Source organism: Trachymyrmex septentrionalis, unplaced genomic scaffold (assembly GCF_001594115.1).
Source record: "Trachymyrmex septentrionalis isolate Tsep2-gDNA-1 unplaced genomic scaffold, Tsep1.0 scaffold253, whole genome shotgun sequence".
In the NCBI taxonomy this organism is placed as follows: Eukaryota; Metazoa; Arthropoda; class Insecta; order Hymenoptera; family Formicidae; genus Trachymyrmex; species Trachymyrmex septentrionalis.
The window spans coordinates 50619-67312 of record NW_017305412.1 but is presented as its reverse complement, the minus strand read 5'-3'; the positions used below and the strand labels follow the sequence as shown (position 1 = coordinate 67312).

At 35.3% G+C, this 16694-nt stretch overlaps 3 protein-coding genes across 7 annotated transcripts in view; 1 reads left to right on the top strand and 2 right to left on the bottom strand.

The window, feature by feature from the left end:
* Positions 1 to 212: 212 nt before the first annotated feature.
* LOC108749042 (transmembrane protein 8A) lies at positions 213 to 9756 on the bottom strand. Of its 4 annotated transcripts, XM_018487534.1 has the most exons (7): positions 9744 to 9756; positions 9276 to 9662; positions 4825 to 5057; positions 3662 to 3945; positions 2488 to 3126; positions 1273 to 2191; positions 213 to 566 (listed from the first exon to the last, which is right to left on the bottom strand). In XM_018487534.1, the coding sequence occupies exons 3-7, from the start codon at positions 5004 to 5006 to the stop codon at positions 404 to 406; spliced, it is 2187 nt and encodes a 728-aa protein (XP_018343036.1). In that variant the 5' UTR covers positions 5007 to 5057; positions 9276 to 9662; positions 9744 to 9756; the 3' UTR covers positions 213 to 403. The 4 variants fall into 4 exon arrangements, with proteins under 4 accessions (XP_018343036.1, XP_018343035.1, XP_018343037.1 ...); XM_018487533.1 differs by lacking the exons at positions 9276 to 9662; positions 9744 to 9756 and adding an exon at positions 9014 to 9266; XM_018487535.1 differs by lacking the exons at positions 9276 to 9662; positions 9744 to 9756 and adding an exon at positions 9130 to 9266.
* A 1180-nt stretch (positions 9757 to 10936) lies between these two features.
* On the bottom strand, positions 10937 to 15362 carry LOC108749044 (protein O-mannosyl-transferase 2). The gene is made up of 14 exons (XM_018487537.1): positions 15031 to 15362; positions 14574 to 14657; positions 14397 to 14481; positions 14198 to 14302; positions 13973 to 14081; positions 13627 to 13895; positions 13183 to 13289; positions 12814 to 13006; positions 12361 to 12564; positions 12144 to 12295; positions 11968 to 12056; positions 11747 to 11895; positions 11253 to 11662; positions 10937 to 11101 (listed from the first exon to the last, which is right to left on the bottom strand). Exons 1-14 carry the CDS (start codon positions 15111 to 15113, stop codon positions 10996 to 10998), a joined length of 2145 nt encoding a protein of 714 aa, XP_018343039.1. The 5' UTR covers positions 15114 to 15362; the 3' UTR covers positions 10937 to 10995.
* A 258-nt stretch (positions 15363 to 15620) lies between these two features.
* The window catches only part of LOC108749051 (N-acetyltransferase 6), a 2885-nt gene continuing 1811 nt past the window's right edge, over positions 15621 to 16694 (top strand). Inside the window, exons 1-2 of one of the 2 annotated variants that reach the window (XM_018487547.1) lie at positions 15621 to 16158; positions 16232 to 16473. The gene's annotated coding sequence lies outside the window, so the exon portion shown is untranslated. Of the gene's footprint in view, positions 16159 to 16204; positions 16474 to 16694 lie in introns of those variants that run through there. The other variant, XM_018487548.1, reaches the window with a different exon arrangement.

Below are 16694 nucleotides of genomic sequence, written 5' to 3'. Positions count from 1 at the left end.
ATATACGATAAAGGTGAGAAATAAACTTTATAAGAAAAAGAAGGATATTATTTTGATCTAACAATAAGTTTTAATCTATTAAGATAATTCTAACAATAAAATGCATATTGAATATGTATAATTAAATCGATATAAAATTATAAATAGATACTTCTTTTTTAGATAGACTATCTTCAATATATAATAACTTTCAACATATCTTTGCATGCAAGATGTATAATTAAAACTGGTGCTTGTGATTCCTGTCGTACAAAAGTCGATTCGTCGACTATATCTATCTGTGTTTGTATTGTAATAATTTCCCTGATGTCTTTGGTTACCTACTATCACATCTCTTAACTGTCGATACTATCTTCGATCTCCTTAAATCTCTCCTGGATACGTACGCGGCACTTTGACCACTTTACTTCATATACTTGCGCTTCGGCAGAAGTAGAATAACCCCTATGGCCACGCAGATATGCCACAGACTATGAATGAGATAATAGTTCCTGCGCGTTTGCAGAAACGCGTAACAAACAAGACCTAGAGTAACGAGAAGAACTCCGGCCGGGAAGTAGATGGTTCTAGAAACAGAAATATCTTGTGTTACAATAAAGCAGGAAAAATATAAAATGCAAGGAAAAATACAACTCCGGTCGCGTCATGAAAAAATAATACTCCTGACTTTACTCCATTATTTCGACGTTGTCTTATTATGTATTTATATGTACATTCCCAAATAGTCTGCAGAGACAGATTTTGAATAGCACACAGTGCTATCAATTTCTGATGATAGAAAGGCAACAAATTTCACACAGTCTGTAATATTTAACAATATCAACAAATGCTAGAAATAGGACAAAGCCTGCTGCCAGTCTATTGTCAGAGTGTCCGCGCGCGTAAATCCTTACACACACACATGCGGTTTCTACTATAAATCTGCTGATATAGTATATCAGTAGACTTTGTCGACGGATCCTAAGCTTAATGCAGACAGAACAGTCGACATTAATAAAACAAAAAATCTATAGATTAGTTATGTTACTTTTAGTTAGTGTCGACTGAGAGATTGCTATAAATCTGCAATGGGAATCTAATTGAATTTACTACCAATTTGCCAACAAACTATTAGCATTTTGCTAACTGGATTACAATGTTCTATTTAAATCTATTTAATTATCTCTGTTATAGAATTTTTATTTTTTTTTTATCAAGCAGCTATTTTATTATACAACATTTCTAAGTTCTTCGATAAAAATGAAATTTTTCTTCAAAGCTTTTCTTTCTTACCTATACGGACGCGAGGGATATCTGATGGTGCGCTTTCTCTTGCATCTAAGCCCCCAGGACAGTCCGATTAAGGCGGAACCAGTGACGGCTGGCAGTAGGAACACCCAGAGTGCTGTACGGTCCATCTCGGCGCCCATCGCGAGTACAATCGCACCAGCTACCTGACAGAAAGCGGTCAATCGTGGGCCGAATGACGCCATCGCCACTAAGGTCACCCAGATAGCGAGCAACGCATTGAAGAAGTCGCAGAATTGTAGCACGCTTAATCGCATGATGCACACACTGTAGACCTCCTCGCCGGCCTCGCATGCGTGATAGAACGTGGAGAAGAACATGACCGCGACGTAGGCGACCGCTTCGGTGAAGTATTCGCGTTTTACAGCAACGTAGATCGAGCCAAGGAAAGCAAAGTTACTGAAGGTGAGGGCGAGCAGTTGCAGAAGTATTCCACTGGTGCTGAGAACATACGTGTTGTCCGCACAGTCGAAGCCGCGATAGCCGCCTGTGCAGTAACACGCCGAGAAGACGAAGCCGCCGCTCATGTAGTGCATGCACTTGCCACGATGTCCGCAACGACCCTCGATGCACGGCGATGACGATATGATGCTCTCCACCCGGACGGTGGGGCAGCGTGGCAGACAGTCGCACGTTTCGCACACGAGGTCGCCTTGCAAACAGGTGCGGCTGCAGGAACAGGAGCTGGTGCTGATGTTGATATTGGCATCGTTGAACGTCTTTTCCTCCGCTCCTTCCTTTTCTTCCTCGGGGCAGAAGACGCGAAGACTAACGTACCAGGTGCCTGCCTCGGGGAAGGGCACGTGCACGTAAGCTGGTTCAGTCGCATTCACGTACATGTCCGCCGTCGTGAGACTCCGCGCGCGGACGCAACCACCGCCAGAAGTGATGTTCGTGTAGTACCCTAAAGAATGTCAAAGGAATGGGGAGGATGAAATGATGTGTGTAGTGAAGAGACTCTAGAAATTAATCTTAATCAATTTTAATTTTATATAAACTATGCATGCTCTACTTTTTTCTATTATTATTATTATATATTAAAAACAAAGATTTGTTGTAAAATGAGATATATTACATAAGCGCGATCGATAATCTAAGTTTATCTTCAAACTATACTCGTTGAAGGAAATATCGAATTTTCTATTTTAATCCTAAAAGAAATTACTCTATTAGAGGTAACTTTAAGACATAAGAACCGACCTAAGGAAACACAGGCCACGAGGACAATGTTCTTTTTGTACTTCTCCTCCACGTCGATCAGCTTGAAGCCGAGAGTGACCGTGCCGCCGACATCGTACACCCGACCGATCTCGAAACTAAGGACGGAGAGAGACTCGGCAGTTACGTTAAAGGGTTGGGGCTTCGTGTCGTTGCCAAGCAGGTGTTCGTAGTCGAAGAGGAAAAACTCAGGGAAGGATTTTCGTGACAGCACCACCGGCGTCACCTGACCGACTCCGATATCTGTTTGGTAGCTCATCGACAATTGCATCGTTACATTCGACGCATTTCCTGACAATAGACGAAGGGTCACAAAGTGGAAGTTGGCTACGTAGGGCTTGAAGGATAGCAACATTGCCGTGGAGTTGAGCAGGCCATCGGCGAGATTATCCTCCGCCGTGACGTAGACGACAATGCTGCAATCTTCGCCGCAAGACGACTTCAAGAACAGGGTCAGGTCGTCGAGACCGACGTCCGGCACAAAATATTGTACTATCGCTGTGTCGGAGGTCTCGTCCAGCTGCACCTTATATTCAATCTCAGAATCTACTAATGACGTCGTAGCTGGCATCTCCACGAACATTTCAGCGTCCATTACGGTCTCACAGGACGCACTGAGACCTGCGAACAGCAGTTTCTCGTTATCTTAAAGAGGCTGGTAAAATCCAGCTCCATCTCTTTAAGTTTTGCAATAATAATAATAATAATAATGAAAATAGTAACTTTATATATATTTATGTGCAATAATATAAAAGAAAAGAAATTATACAGCAAAAAAGAAAAATGAGAAAATAGATGCACAATAAAAAAGTGAAGTATCAGCAATAATGTTGTCTAAGAAGACCTAAATTTGAACGAAATTTGTGTAAAATAAAATGCAAACTAAAGTGAAACTAAACCACAACCTAAATTGAAAGTAGGAGGCACTTTTACTTATAAATATTAAAAAACGATATCGCTTTCAAGAAAATATTTTAAAGAAATATTCCTACTATTTCAAAAATATTATTGTTATTAAAAAATTATCGGACAAAACACAAATGTTTATTAAAATAAAAGACTATGCAATTAGCGCCCAATAGATAATATAATTTTTTTTTATTCTCTTAATTTTTTATTTATTAAAGAAAATGTAATAAATTGCGTTTTTCTCTACCTTGCTGTTTGATCTTTCCGTCTTCAGGATCGGTCCAGGATCGAAAAGCGATCGCGTACCAGTCGCCCGCCGGCGGAGCCTCTATCTTGATTATATATTGCTCGCCGTCACTCTGCATCTCTAAACTGTACTGTCGCCGACGTTTCTTCTTCTCTATCAGCTTTGCAGCCACCTTCGATCCATCGGGACAAACAAATGGCAAACTGGCGGATTTTAGATACAACGAAATGTTGAGCGGTGTGCATCTACCTATCCCGCCAGTTTTTTCTTCTTTTGCTGTGAATCTGAAGCGAGACAGAATATATATCTTCGTAAGAGATACTTAAGAAAACATAAATAACAATATTTTATTTCAACGAAAAATAAGTCAAGGGAATAAGATACATAAGATACATAAAATGTATAAGATACATTAAATGATCTCATTAAAATATATATGTGTGTAAGATATATATTAGAATATATGTTTGAAAACAACTTAGAGATATAAATTGTTAAGGTTGCTTCCATTCCAAAATTAAAGAGATCTAATGAGGATAAATAACATTTGTAGAAAAATAGTAAGAAAAAACAAAATTCTCTGCTGCTGCACGGAAAGAAGAATTTACTAAAGCATCTAAAAATTTTCCTATCACACACACACACACACACACACACACACACACACACACACACACACACACACGGAGAGAATTTTTTCTTAGAGTTTAATACTATATTTTCTACTACTACCATATTTTCAGGATAAATTTTAAGAGAAAATTCTTTCCGTGTAGATATAGACCTGAAAATAATTTACTTGGACCATTAAAATAATTATGTAGGAATCTCAAGCAACATTGCAAAAAGTTTTGACATTCTATAGTAACCAGTTGGAATATTCTACATAATAATTTTGGTCCAACAAAATTATTTAGATCTACATCTATCTAAATCTGTAGATACTTCAGCAAAATCTCAACTGCGTGTGATACATCCTCGAATTGCACGCGTTAAATACAAGAAGGGTAAGTTTTTTTCCTAAGAAAAATGAAAAATTTCTTTATTACCTTCAATAATAAAAATTTTTACATTTTACGTTTCCGCTATAAGGAAAAAATTGCATAATCGCTACCTTAATTTCGAAAAAGATCCTATCGTTTCTTTCTCGGTTAAATACATACTTGAAGGCAACCGCGACGGTACGTTCGGGCACATTGAAGTGGATGATCGAGATATGACGATAGGCGTAATAATCTACCAAGACATTGCTTGGTTGTTGGGCGATCTTCTCCAACTTGCCGCATAGCCCCTGCTGGGCTGCAAGTGTCCATGCCAGTAGCACGGCTAAAGCGCTTTCTCGCATATTCCGATGTCTTGCTACATAAGGAAGGTGTCCGTCCGGTTTGAAAAGTTGCTGCGAGAGAGAAGAAATGCAAAATGCATTGCACGGTTAAAGGACAAATTTTCTCATCTCCTTTTTTGTGCGATTTAAAACAAAAACCATCTTCGATAGAATTAACTCAATGTGACATTATTAAAGTATATTTTATTGTTATTTGCGCATCAATTACCGCGACAACTCCTATTTCACATTCTTGTCTTTAATTTGTTAAAAACTACCTTAATTGCGATAGCTTACATAATAATTAGTACATAATTACTAAAAATATAATTTAATAGATATAATTTAATAGATTTAATTAATAATCATAATATATAAGTTGCTATATATAATTTAATAAGTTTAATTTAATAAATATATAATTTAATAAATTTATGTAATAATTATAATTTAATAATATAATTTAATAATATAATTTAATAGATTTAATTTAATAAATATAATTAATAACTATAATTTAATAATATAATTTAATAAATATATTTTAAAATTTTTAAATCATAATTATGTATGTTTATGTATTTTTTTTACAATTGAATTAACGTTGTACAGAAAAATGTTAGTAGAGTTAGGTGAATTTTTTCGCATTTAATCTTCGTGTAAAACATGCTTTGTATAAAAAAGAAATGTTGTCGAATTCTTATTTGTATCGAATAATCGATAGGTACCGTACATTTCGTGAACGCGCAATAATTTCATTTCACAATCGATAAACGGCGAGAACCAGGAAAATTTGAAAATTACTTATAGAAACTATCTTTAATTGCAAACTAGGCAGACTCTCCTTGTTCAGTTTTTATTCTAACATTAGTTTTACTATACAATTGTGGCAATTGTTGTTAGCTATAAAGGATTCCAAAAGGATTCCAAGTAAAATTTACTTATTCTTTCAATAATAAGAATCCGAAAGTTTTTCGGCGAAAGTCTCATTTTACATAAGACATACCACGGCAAAATGTTGTGCCATTTTTTAAATTTTTCAGGAGAAAAATAAAATTTATTTTCTTGAAAAATGTGTACATTGACTCTAAGAATCAATTTAATAATGAAATAATTAATAAACCAAAAAGAGCCCATTTATTAAAAGAACATTTACATAATTAATAAACTAAGAATAGTAAACGATTTAACCAAATTTTTGGTCGTTCTCTTTGTTTTTATTTCAAACACATAGTTTTATTAATAATCGCGTTAAAATCGTACCACAGATTATTATTAACAGGCTGATGTTTGCAGTGGTCAACTGATCACTATTTGTAACCGTCCAATGGACTTGTGTTGATATCTATTTTGTTGCACTAATAAAAAAAATGTTTTAACATGTTTTTTTTAACAGATTGACTATATATAATTATTTTAATTCGTGACGAAAAATATTAGAATTATTTTATATGTTAAATTGTTTTATTCTTAACAACAGTAAGAAGAATAAAAAATTCTCGGTCGAAACGTTTGCTATTCTTAATCTGTTAATTATGTAAGTGTCCTTTTAATAAATCGACATTGCACGTCAATATTCGCGTGAGCTTTTGGCTTATTAATTATTCATTATTTTTTTCATTCTTTTTTTTTATTATTACTTCAAAAATTCTAATTACCGTAAATAAAAAAATATGAGCAATCAGTTTTTGCAAAAATTTTTAATTTAATTTAATTAAGCAATCGTAATTTTAAAAAATCTATTGATTATCACATAAATATCTCTCCCTAATTATTTAATTCAATATTTTAAGCCATTTTAAGACTTTGGTAGCTCTGATTCATGACAATTCCGTTTCCATTATTTACATCCTTTTGATGTTGAGCTTTCAATCAATAACTATATACAATAGATAGAAAATATTTTCCTGCATTTCTGCTTATAAATAAGAGTATTTTTGATGCTCCACATCGCACGATAATTTCAATAAATCTTTGTGAAAAAGACATGTGATCTTCACGAGATTCATTCAACCATTACTTAAATGGAATTTCACGGCGTTTCTTCGCGTTCGGAAGTGATCCAACTGCCTTCTTACATCTGACGGATGAATTTTATATAACTCATTTAAGAGATTGAAGGAGCAGTAGATTTATATATGGTATGCACCGCCAAGTAGGTCAGATTCCATTGTTAATTCACACTTCCTGCGGTCGACAGTACAAGAAGCAACAAGCTGTCCGCATGCTTATCATCGAAGAAACGCGTGAATGACGTTAATGTTGAGCGTCGCAAACGATTTCTTTTAATCCTTTGTTCCCGAGATTATTTTATATTCTTGAGATCCCGCATTGTGAATCCTTCCATGTAACATGGAAACCCTGTGATTTAATTACCATGAGTTATGTGGCGGAAAATTAAAGTCGCGGGATTACGAGAATTGCAGATTTAATTTAAATTCGCGAAAAATCCAGAGTTGATAAATTTCCGTAGAAAATCAAGGAGAAATAGAAAACTTTTTGTTGCTCATTGCTAACAATTATTTACAATCGGCAATTATACATAGTGTAAAATAATTTAATTACCGCTATATACATGCAATGTAAAAAATTAACAAAATATTTAAAGGTTTTTTAAATCAGCTGTGTATATAAATAAAAATCTCAAATTGAATTTTGATGTAACGTAAAATGCACGTAATGTTCAGAGATGAACAGATTTATCTTTCTCCTTTTTTTCCAACATAGAAATTCAGCTAAAAAGCATAAACCTTTGAAAGCTAGACTTTTCTTTCGACCATATTACGTGACTCATAATCGATAAGATATGTCGATGAATCGACAATTGCGGAGCCGTACTGAGAATCGCTAAATGACAGCTGTGCATATCACGGATTAATTAATCCGAACTATTCAGGCTCCACCTGCCAAAGCTATTGAATAAAACATCGGCAATTGATATTCGATATCATAAAAACGAGATCGGTTATCGATATTCCACTTATCTATCCGTATATTCACTTATTGTCGTTTCGGGGTGACGTAACTAACAATAAGTAATCTATAATTATACTTCCATAAAGAGCAATGTTAAAAGATCAAAGATACATACCGAGTATCTTCAAACGTTTTTGAATAGCGATTGAAACGAATTGTTCGATTGTTATTCTATTATCACAGCTGTTTAAAGATGAGAAGAATTTAAATAATACAAGAATTCAAATTAAAAAAAAAACTGAAATTAAAATAATATGAGAAATCGAATAAAAAATTGGAAGAAACTGACAGAATTTTGAACTCTGTTAAAAATAATCTTAGATGTTATTGAATGATGATAATTTGATAAATTAAAATTCTGAAAATTTTAAGCTTTTTCTATCTTCTGCATGTATTTTTCATTATAAAATAAAATGAAAGTCATACAATTATGAAGTAAAGATTTATACTTTATTAGCAAGATCGTATAGTAGTATAAGAAGTATAGTAGTATAAGTATAATAAGAAATATATACGTATATATATTTCTTGTTATACTTTAATCAATAATTAAGCGTAAAAGTGAACGTAAAATAAACGAGATTAAATCTCAAATTTAGAATAATTGATTATTCAAAGAAAATGCATTTAAAAAACTGACGGAATTTTCCTCTCTACAAAATTTAATTCTTAATATTATTCAAAACTATGAAACAAAAACTTATTAAAGAGTTCTTTCTTCATATTGATCTTTGTTTTACAATAAAATAATCAATATTATTTCGTTTCAAATGTATTTTATGTGTTCTAACCTATGATCGTTAAAACAAGATCGAATCTGGCGATTAGAATATAGCGCAAGTGGTTGAATAAGATTAAATCTACAAACTTACCTTTTCACGAAGCGTATTTAAATTTATTAAAAAAAATTTATACAAACGCGTTCTCTCCGCGTTTGCTGACGCAAGAATATTATAGGCACAATTTCTTTTATAATATCCTAGCAACAGCAATTGTGCGCATTATATACACAATGTTCAAGATAATCGTATTTTTTTTTTCGCTTCACTCGCCTCATGCACGATACGCTCTCGGTGCGTCGACGCGACGCCTTGCGCAAGTTGTCGTCGCGACGCTCACGAGGTTCGCGAGGAGAGGAGCACCGTGTCTGACAGTGAAAGCTCTTCACCTGGATGTGGTCCAGCCGTGACGCGATTCCAGCAACAAGTGCTTACGCACGAGCGCATCGCAATCGCTCTATTTAAACGGAGCAAATCGTATCTCTCAGCGCGGCGAAGTCACTGATAATTTCGCGAGCGATTTTGTTATCCCTACCTATTTCCGCAAGCCCGCAATATGTCGGGCACGAGCGGCCGCCGACGCGCCGCTGATTGCAGCATCCGCTGATCCACCGCGACGCTGGACACCGACCACGTCCGGACGACTGTCTTGCGACGGGCCGCCGGCGCGGGGAAGCGCGCACTGACCGAGTATCCGAGAGCGCGTCTCGCCCTGTCCCTCGATATCGCCGTCATCGGAGGTGGTGGAGGCGGTGACGACGGCGATACCGCAAAGGGCGATGCGATACGCCTGCGTTAACTCTTTAATAGTGGTAGCAAAAGCTCGCGCGCGCGCGCGATAAGCTCGTGCGGTACAGCTTTTAAGCGCGGAGCCTTTAAATTTGACGAAGCAAGCCTTTTGGCGCGCGCGGCCAGCTTAAACCTGGGAAGTCAAAAATTCAAAGTATTATACATTATTTTATTCTGGTTGTTCGCCGAATGTTAAACAAAAATAAAGTGATACCTGAGTGTTCCCGAGATTTCTGAATATAGTCCTGCACAGGAAGAATTATCGAAGGAGAAGTCTTCAAGTTCGAAGCTACTCATCGCGAAGTTTTCAACCTTACGATGCACTTTTGTGGATTTTTTTCTAATACTAAGCTTTCGAATTATACTCGTTCCAGCACTCGAGCTTTTCATCCATATAAATTCTCTTAATCTTGAAACTATCTTTCTTCAGTGAAAGTTTACATTTTACTGAAGTAAAAAACACAGCATTGCCTATCGGCTACCCACGCGCTTTCGTCATCGATAAAAATGTATAAGTGTATACGCACATACGCCTTCTCTCCAATGTGATGTGTCATTTCAATGTGTATATGGTCACTTCTATTGGCCCGCATATCTCCACGATAATTCTATAATTTTATGTGATCACTTAACGACTGACATCCGGCTAGATTTTGGCGAATTACGATGATCGTCTTATGTCCATTTCAATGTAAATTTATAATAATTTCGATTTAATTAATTAATCTAAGAAGTAGAAAGAAATAAAAAATAAGTAAACTAAAATTAAAGTTAATCTACTGACATAATTAGATATTAAAACAGAATTTCACAGAGACAGTTGGAGATAGCGCATGTAGTATATTCATGGCAAACAATGGTCAATATGTGACCGAAAGTGGGCATGGTAGAAGCTTATCTCGCAGCAAATGTGCCTGTATATTCTGTATATTATCGTTGCAATATATTACGATATAAATGGATGATATATTGCGGCAGAGTGATGTTATCGCTACGAGCATGCTGAGCACGTACAAAACATCACAGGACAATGGATCCAGTTGTAATATCAAAAAACAAATACATAGAGTATAGTTTTATCTTAGAGGGATATGTCGTATTGTTCTTCGCAAATATATTCTTGGAAGAAATTGCAAAGAAACCCATTTTCGACGGAATGACTATGATACGAGTGAAATACTCAACGTTTTACCATCAAACTATTTTAATATTGTACGAACGAATTGTAAAAAATATAAAACATTGTAAAAACTACATATAATTTGTAGAAAATATAAATAATATAAATAAGATGAGCATTTCCAATATTTCAGTCATTGTTAATGATTTAAGTTAATATTCTTATATACACACAATGTTAGTTGTGTGTACACATACAGTATAAAATAGTATAAAATATACTCTGTCAATTGCACAGTGAAACAAGTATATGTATAAAATACTTTGCGTTGATTATAAGTCAGATTTTAAAATTCCCAAGATTCCATCCATCTTAAAGAATGCATCGAGCTGTCGGGATCCATGGCAGATGGACCGTCCATCCCATAAGCCAACGGCGTGAACAGATAAAAGCTGTAATTTAAATTAAAATTTGATCAACTCTTAATCTCTCGATATCGTTTCTTGATAAAAATCCGAAAAAGCTCTTTTTAGAAATTTTTAAAAATATGTATTACAAATTATTTCATTGTGAGATTAGAATTGAATGAAAGGCAATCTTTACCTGTAAACAGTACCGGAGATTACAATTCCTAACATAACATGATAAAACGTATTTCCCACTTTGCCGGGTAACAGCAGCAGGAAACTCTCAATGACATGATTCAATGTAATCCCGGTCAGCATGGAGCTGTACAGTAACGCCGGGAAATAATGGTGAAAGTACAGTACCCTGGTCATCGCCCAAAAAGGTGCATAATGCAAGATCCACCCAAGGAAAAGCCACTTGCCAGCATGCGTTATTTTACTCCGCTGTTTGAGCATGATAGCATCATCGATACAGCCCCGTTGCTCACGCACGGAAGCGTGGACGTAAAGAACTATAAATATTACAAGAAAGACTATGTTCCCCCACCAAATGATAGGATTGCCGAGTAGATATATCCTTTGATTGTTCCCGGAAAAGAATTGCCCCTATAAAAAAAGGAGTTTTTTTCAGGATTTGCCTCTTCAAAACGACGATATTGTATTAGCAAATAATAGTATAAATTAATTTACTCTATAATTTATAGGCCACTGCCACGGTCGTGAAGACACCTCTCCTTCCTTCACTTTTAGATCCGAATTGCCTTGCAACATCACGGCATGTGACTCCAGAAATCTATCAAGGAATCCTGGCGCGTACACGCGGAAACTGACGTTTGGTACTAACAAAAAACAGTGTTATACATCGCTTTAATTATTAATGATAAATTCAATGGCTTATGTCACTCGCTTACATTTGGCGTATTGATTGTCCTCAATGTTCCATAACCCATTTTTATCTCTCATATTAGGATTACAAGAAACCTCTTGCTGGCTGTACCCCCTAGATAAATTAAAAGTTGATCATACAATAGAAAATTTTGTTCTACGCGAAAGATTTAAATTTAATGTAATGTTTATCGCTACCAACCATTTCGGTAACGTTTTGCCGCTACATGTTAACACACAATGATGAAGATAATGCACGAACTTTAATTTACTTGTCACTGTCTCAACCACGTCGTCATCTCTTCCGTTCGTTATCAATATTTTCCAAACGTCGTTAGCATCGCCCGTACCATTCTATAAGATAAACAAGAAATACGCTTAATAAAATCGAAAGCAATGCCACGTTGGAATCATCTTACTTCTCCGTATCCGGTAACTTGATAATGTTTTTTTGATATTGGTGCAATCTCCTTGTGCGAATGTAAATTCCGTCTCGTTGTAATGTGCTCCAAACGCACGAGGTCGCCGTGTTTAACTAATTCTGGTTCTGATGGTATCACATCCGTGTCGAATTTCTTCACTAGCCATAGATTGTTATCGTCTTTGTGAGAATAGGTCGTGATCTGTAATCAGATACGTACGTCAAATACTAGGAACTTAGTTTCACTTAGTGTCGCCCACTCAAATCATTATTCTATCATATGCGTTTTCCAATCTTTTCCGGATGAAATAAGATATATATCATTTATTTCAATACCTGACAAATTTATAAATCTATATCTTTTATATAAATTCATTTTGTTTATATTTTATTCTTTTTTTTTTATACTACCTTGTACTAAATGTAAGTACTCGTATATACATATAACAACCTGTTGCTGTCTAGCGCCGACTCCTTCAGGATATAAATGCCAATGAGAATGCAAGTAACCACCGCCTGTGCGATGATTTTTTAACGTAATAGTAGCACCATACGCCAATTGTCGTGGCATCGTCGCGTTATACAGCGAATTCCCACGTAATAACGATTGAAACTCGGAACTGTAGAAGCCATCGCCACTTCCACTAAGCATAACAGTGTTTATTTGTAAATTAAACATTAGTTTGAAACACATATAAGTGTATAACTTAGGTTATACAGGACATTCTGAGAAATAAGGAAAAATTAACATAAAGTTTATACAAATATTTAACATTAGTAGTAACAGACTTGCTCTGTAAGTTGATGCAATAATTCTTACCTTTTATTTAAAACGGAAAGATGAATATAAAAAAATAGCATGTAAAGTAAAACCGGTAATAGGATGAGGCAAAAGCATCTTGCTAATAAATGTTTCCCCACATAAGACTGCAAAAAGCAAAATCAAAATTGTTCTTTGGAAACTTAATCGTCCATTCTCTCAATCTCATACTAATTATTAAATTAAAAGTAAACTTATTAACTAGCTCATTAATCATGTCAATTAAAATGCAAAGCATCGCACTATTTACGACCTTACACAAGTTTAATACTAGAAGATATAATAATTAATTATTTATTTTGATATTAGAAGCACTGAGCAATAGTGCTTTTAATATTCAAAATAAATAATTCAGTACTATTTGTCAGTATTAAATTGACTAGTATTAAGCTGTATTTCTGCAAGAAAAAAGTCTTGGTATTGAATTCTCGTAAAATGACTTACAATAGGCTTAGACAGATCACCCAATTCTCGCCAGAGCTCGTACACGGTGTAAAGACCCACAAGCAGAATAACAAAGAGTCCGACGAATTTTACACTGATTGTGCATGCAAGTGAAGCTCCGGTGAATGATAACCACAACCACCAGGATCTTGTGAACGGTCGGTCTCGGAATGATGCTACACGCGCCATGCCCCATGTCGCACACATCATAAAACATAACAATATGGGATCCAGCAGAATATACTGATTCAACGTCAACAATCCTACGTCTGCAAAGAAAAATGAATCATTTTATTAATTTGATAAAATTCAAGATTATCTATATCGTAAGAACGTTGTAATTTACCACATAAGATGAAAAAGGCAGCAAATGCAGATGCGCGAATTGACTTGGTAAGATCCCATACAATAAGATATGATAGAGGGACAGTGGATGCACCCAGAATTGTACAGAACTAAGACAGAAATGTTTCTGATTAAATCTTTGCAGTTTTAATGCCTTTGATAAGTTTTCTAAATCCTTTAATATATCTTGTTTTATTTTAATTGAAAAAAAGCTTGCTCAACTTACAATTCTCATGCCAATGTAATTGACATTTTCAAATTTATCTCCTGGTTTTTCAAAAGCAAATGTCCCATCATAGCCTGTCATGTATCCCGACAAAGCAATGAGCATCTCAAAATAGAATATAAAATATTTTTAGTTTCATGTGATAGTTGAATTTTTTGCCTAAAAAATGTATGAATAGAATTTTCTTTGGAAAACCTACCTTTCCTAAAGGTGGATGCACGTCAAAGAAAAACGTCCTATTTATGTACCAACTGCCCATTTTGCCGAAATGTGTTTCGTCCCAACTGAAAAATAGAAATTTCTAAGAACTTTCTTTTCAAAAAAAAAAAGTTTGAATAACAGATATTTTTTAATAAAAATCTTCAATTTCTCTTACCATACATGCTGAGGTTCTGTAACTTTATAAAATCTAGTGATTAAGGTAAGTACAGTTATACCTCCAAACAGAAGCCACCAGTCCCTATAAACATAAAACCAACTTGCAATCATGTTGCAATATTTCATGTTAATTTATCTCATTAAAGAATAATATTTTCTATTTTTTTTTTTGCAATAATTATTACATTCTATAATTATTACTAGTAAAGAACTCTCTTTATAGAAAAAAGAACAGAAATATAAAACATAATTTTTAGGAATACTTCTGGATAAACTTCGAGGATAAAATAAAAAAAAATCTGTATCTCCAGTATTTTAATAATTTTTATATATTATAATAAGAACAAAATAATTTATCAACAAAAAGCAACAGAATCGTGACATATGAGATGTACTGAAAAGTATATACAATCGATATAACCATATAATTTTGATAAAATTATAATTATACATACGTCCCACTCTCTTTCTTTTCGTTCGTTTTCGAGATCGTCGCATTTTTCAATTTGCAAACGGTATCTTGGGTACCTTTCCTCATATTTTGTTTCGTTATTATTTACTTGACAAGTTGTGGAATACTTCGCTGCATTTGGAGTGAAATAATCATGAATAAACAATAGATCTACTATAATACGATCTACTGAATTACACTGCAGCAATTATTAGCTTGAACGTTTCGAACAAATATTTATTGTTCTCCATTCGGCACTCCGTTATGCGACACGTCAAATCTGCTGTCAGAGTCGTCAGAGGACAGAGCCATGATGCATGAGGTTATAAACTACCGTATATTTGGGGGGGGAGGATTTAGAATTTGTGGCGCCCTCTTGCTATGGCACAGTCAACAAAATGGAACTATCAACATTTGTCGATAATATCAATGGAATTTAATAAAGAATTTTTACAATATCATGGTTCTATTACTAATCACATCAATAATACAGTTTCCTGTCCGATCGAGCGTGCATACTAGACCTGTTCTTTTTGGCTGAACTTTTGCACTAGTTCATCTTTCTTCCTCTTCTTTTCTGCTGAAGAGGACTTCTTTCAGCCAAAAAGAAACAGGCTTACTGTCACGTGCGGTGCATCACGTGCACGCGAATGCGGATCACGAGTCCGCAAATAGAATGGAGGTTACGGGAGGAAATGTGGGTTATGTGGGACGGAATCGAAAGAAAAGGGTCATCTTCAATTTTTTCCTTGTCGGAGCGAACAATAATAGACTCGGTCACGGGCAAGTCTCCCCAAGTCTCTCGTGATCTCTCGTAGGTGGAACTCGCCACGTGTGGGTGGAACTTCTCAATCGAGAACTCTTAAATCTGGCATTTTGTCTCTGTCTTATTTTCTACTATATCCAGAACAGAATATATATTTGATATTAACAAATAGAACTTTTATATATCTCCGACTTATTATGGAATTAATCAGGAAGCGTAATTTTATATCATTTTATTCTTTTGATGAAACAGTATATTTTGTTAAAGAACTTTCTTTTATTCTTGGAGAAAATCATAAGTACTCTCGGAGCAGCTATAACTCACGTTCCTTCCTTCCTACTGTGTGTTGTGGACAGAAAATATCATGTAAGACAATACAGTTCTAAAACAATCCATTTAAAAGAACTCACTAATTGTATGACATGCCCTGGTCCAGCAGAAAAAGCGAAATGCGAAAGAATTCCAGGAAATTTAAGAAAACGAAAACGGAGAGGCGCGACGGCGCGCCTCGTTATGGACGCCACCGCGTTATGCCGCATAACGCGGTGGGGATAAAATCCCGAAATATCGTTTCGAGAGCGAAAAACTTGAGATGAGACACTGCGCCGATTATCACCGGCGAGCTTCGCGTCCGAGCGCGCGGAAACGAGTTCTCGGTCTTCATCTCCGTTGAGAAACACGGTAAGAACACCCTCCTCGCCGCCTTGCTTCCTTCTTTCCATTCGTCGATTTGTGTTCTGCGATTTGTAATCACCTGTCAGAGCAGTCAGTAGAGCAGGATGCAACGTGATTGTTTAATAGATTTTCTTTCCACTATGGCAGTCTGTAATACTCAAAACTGTAATTGTATGTACACATGTATTGGCAGCTGTATCCATATCCAAAATATATTTATAGATATA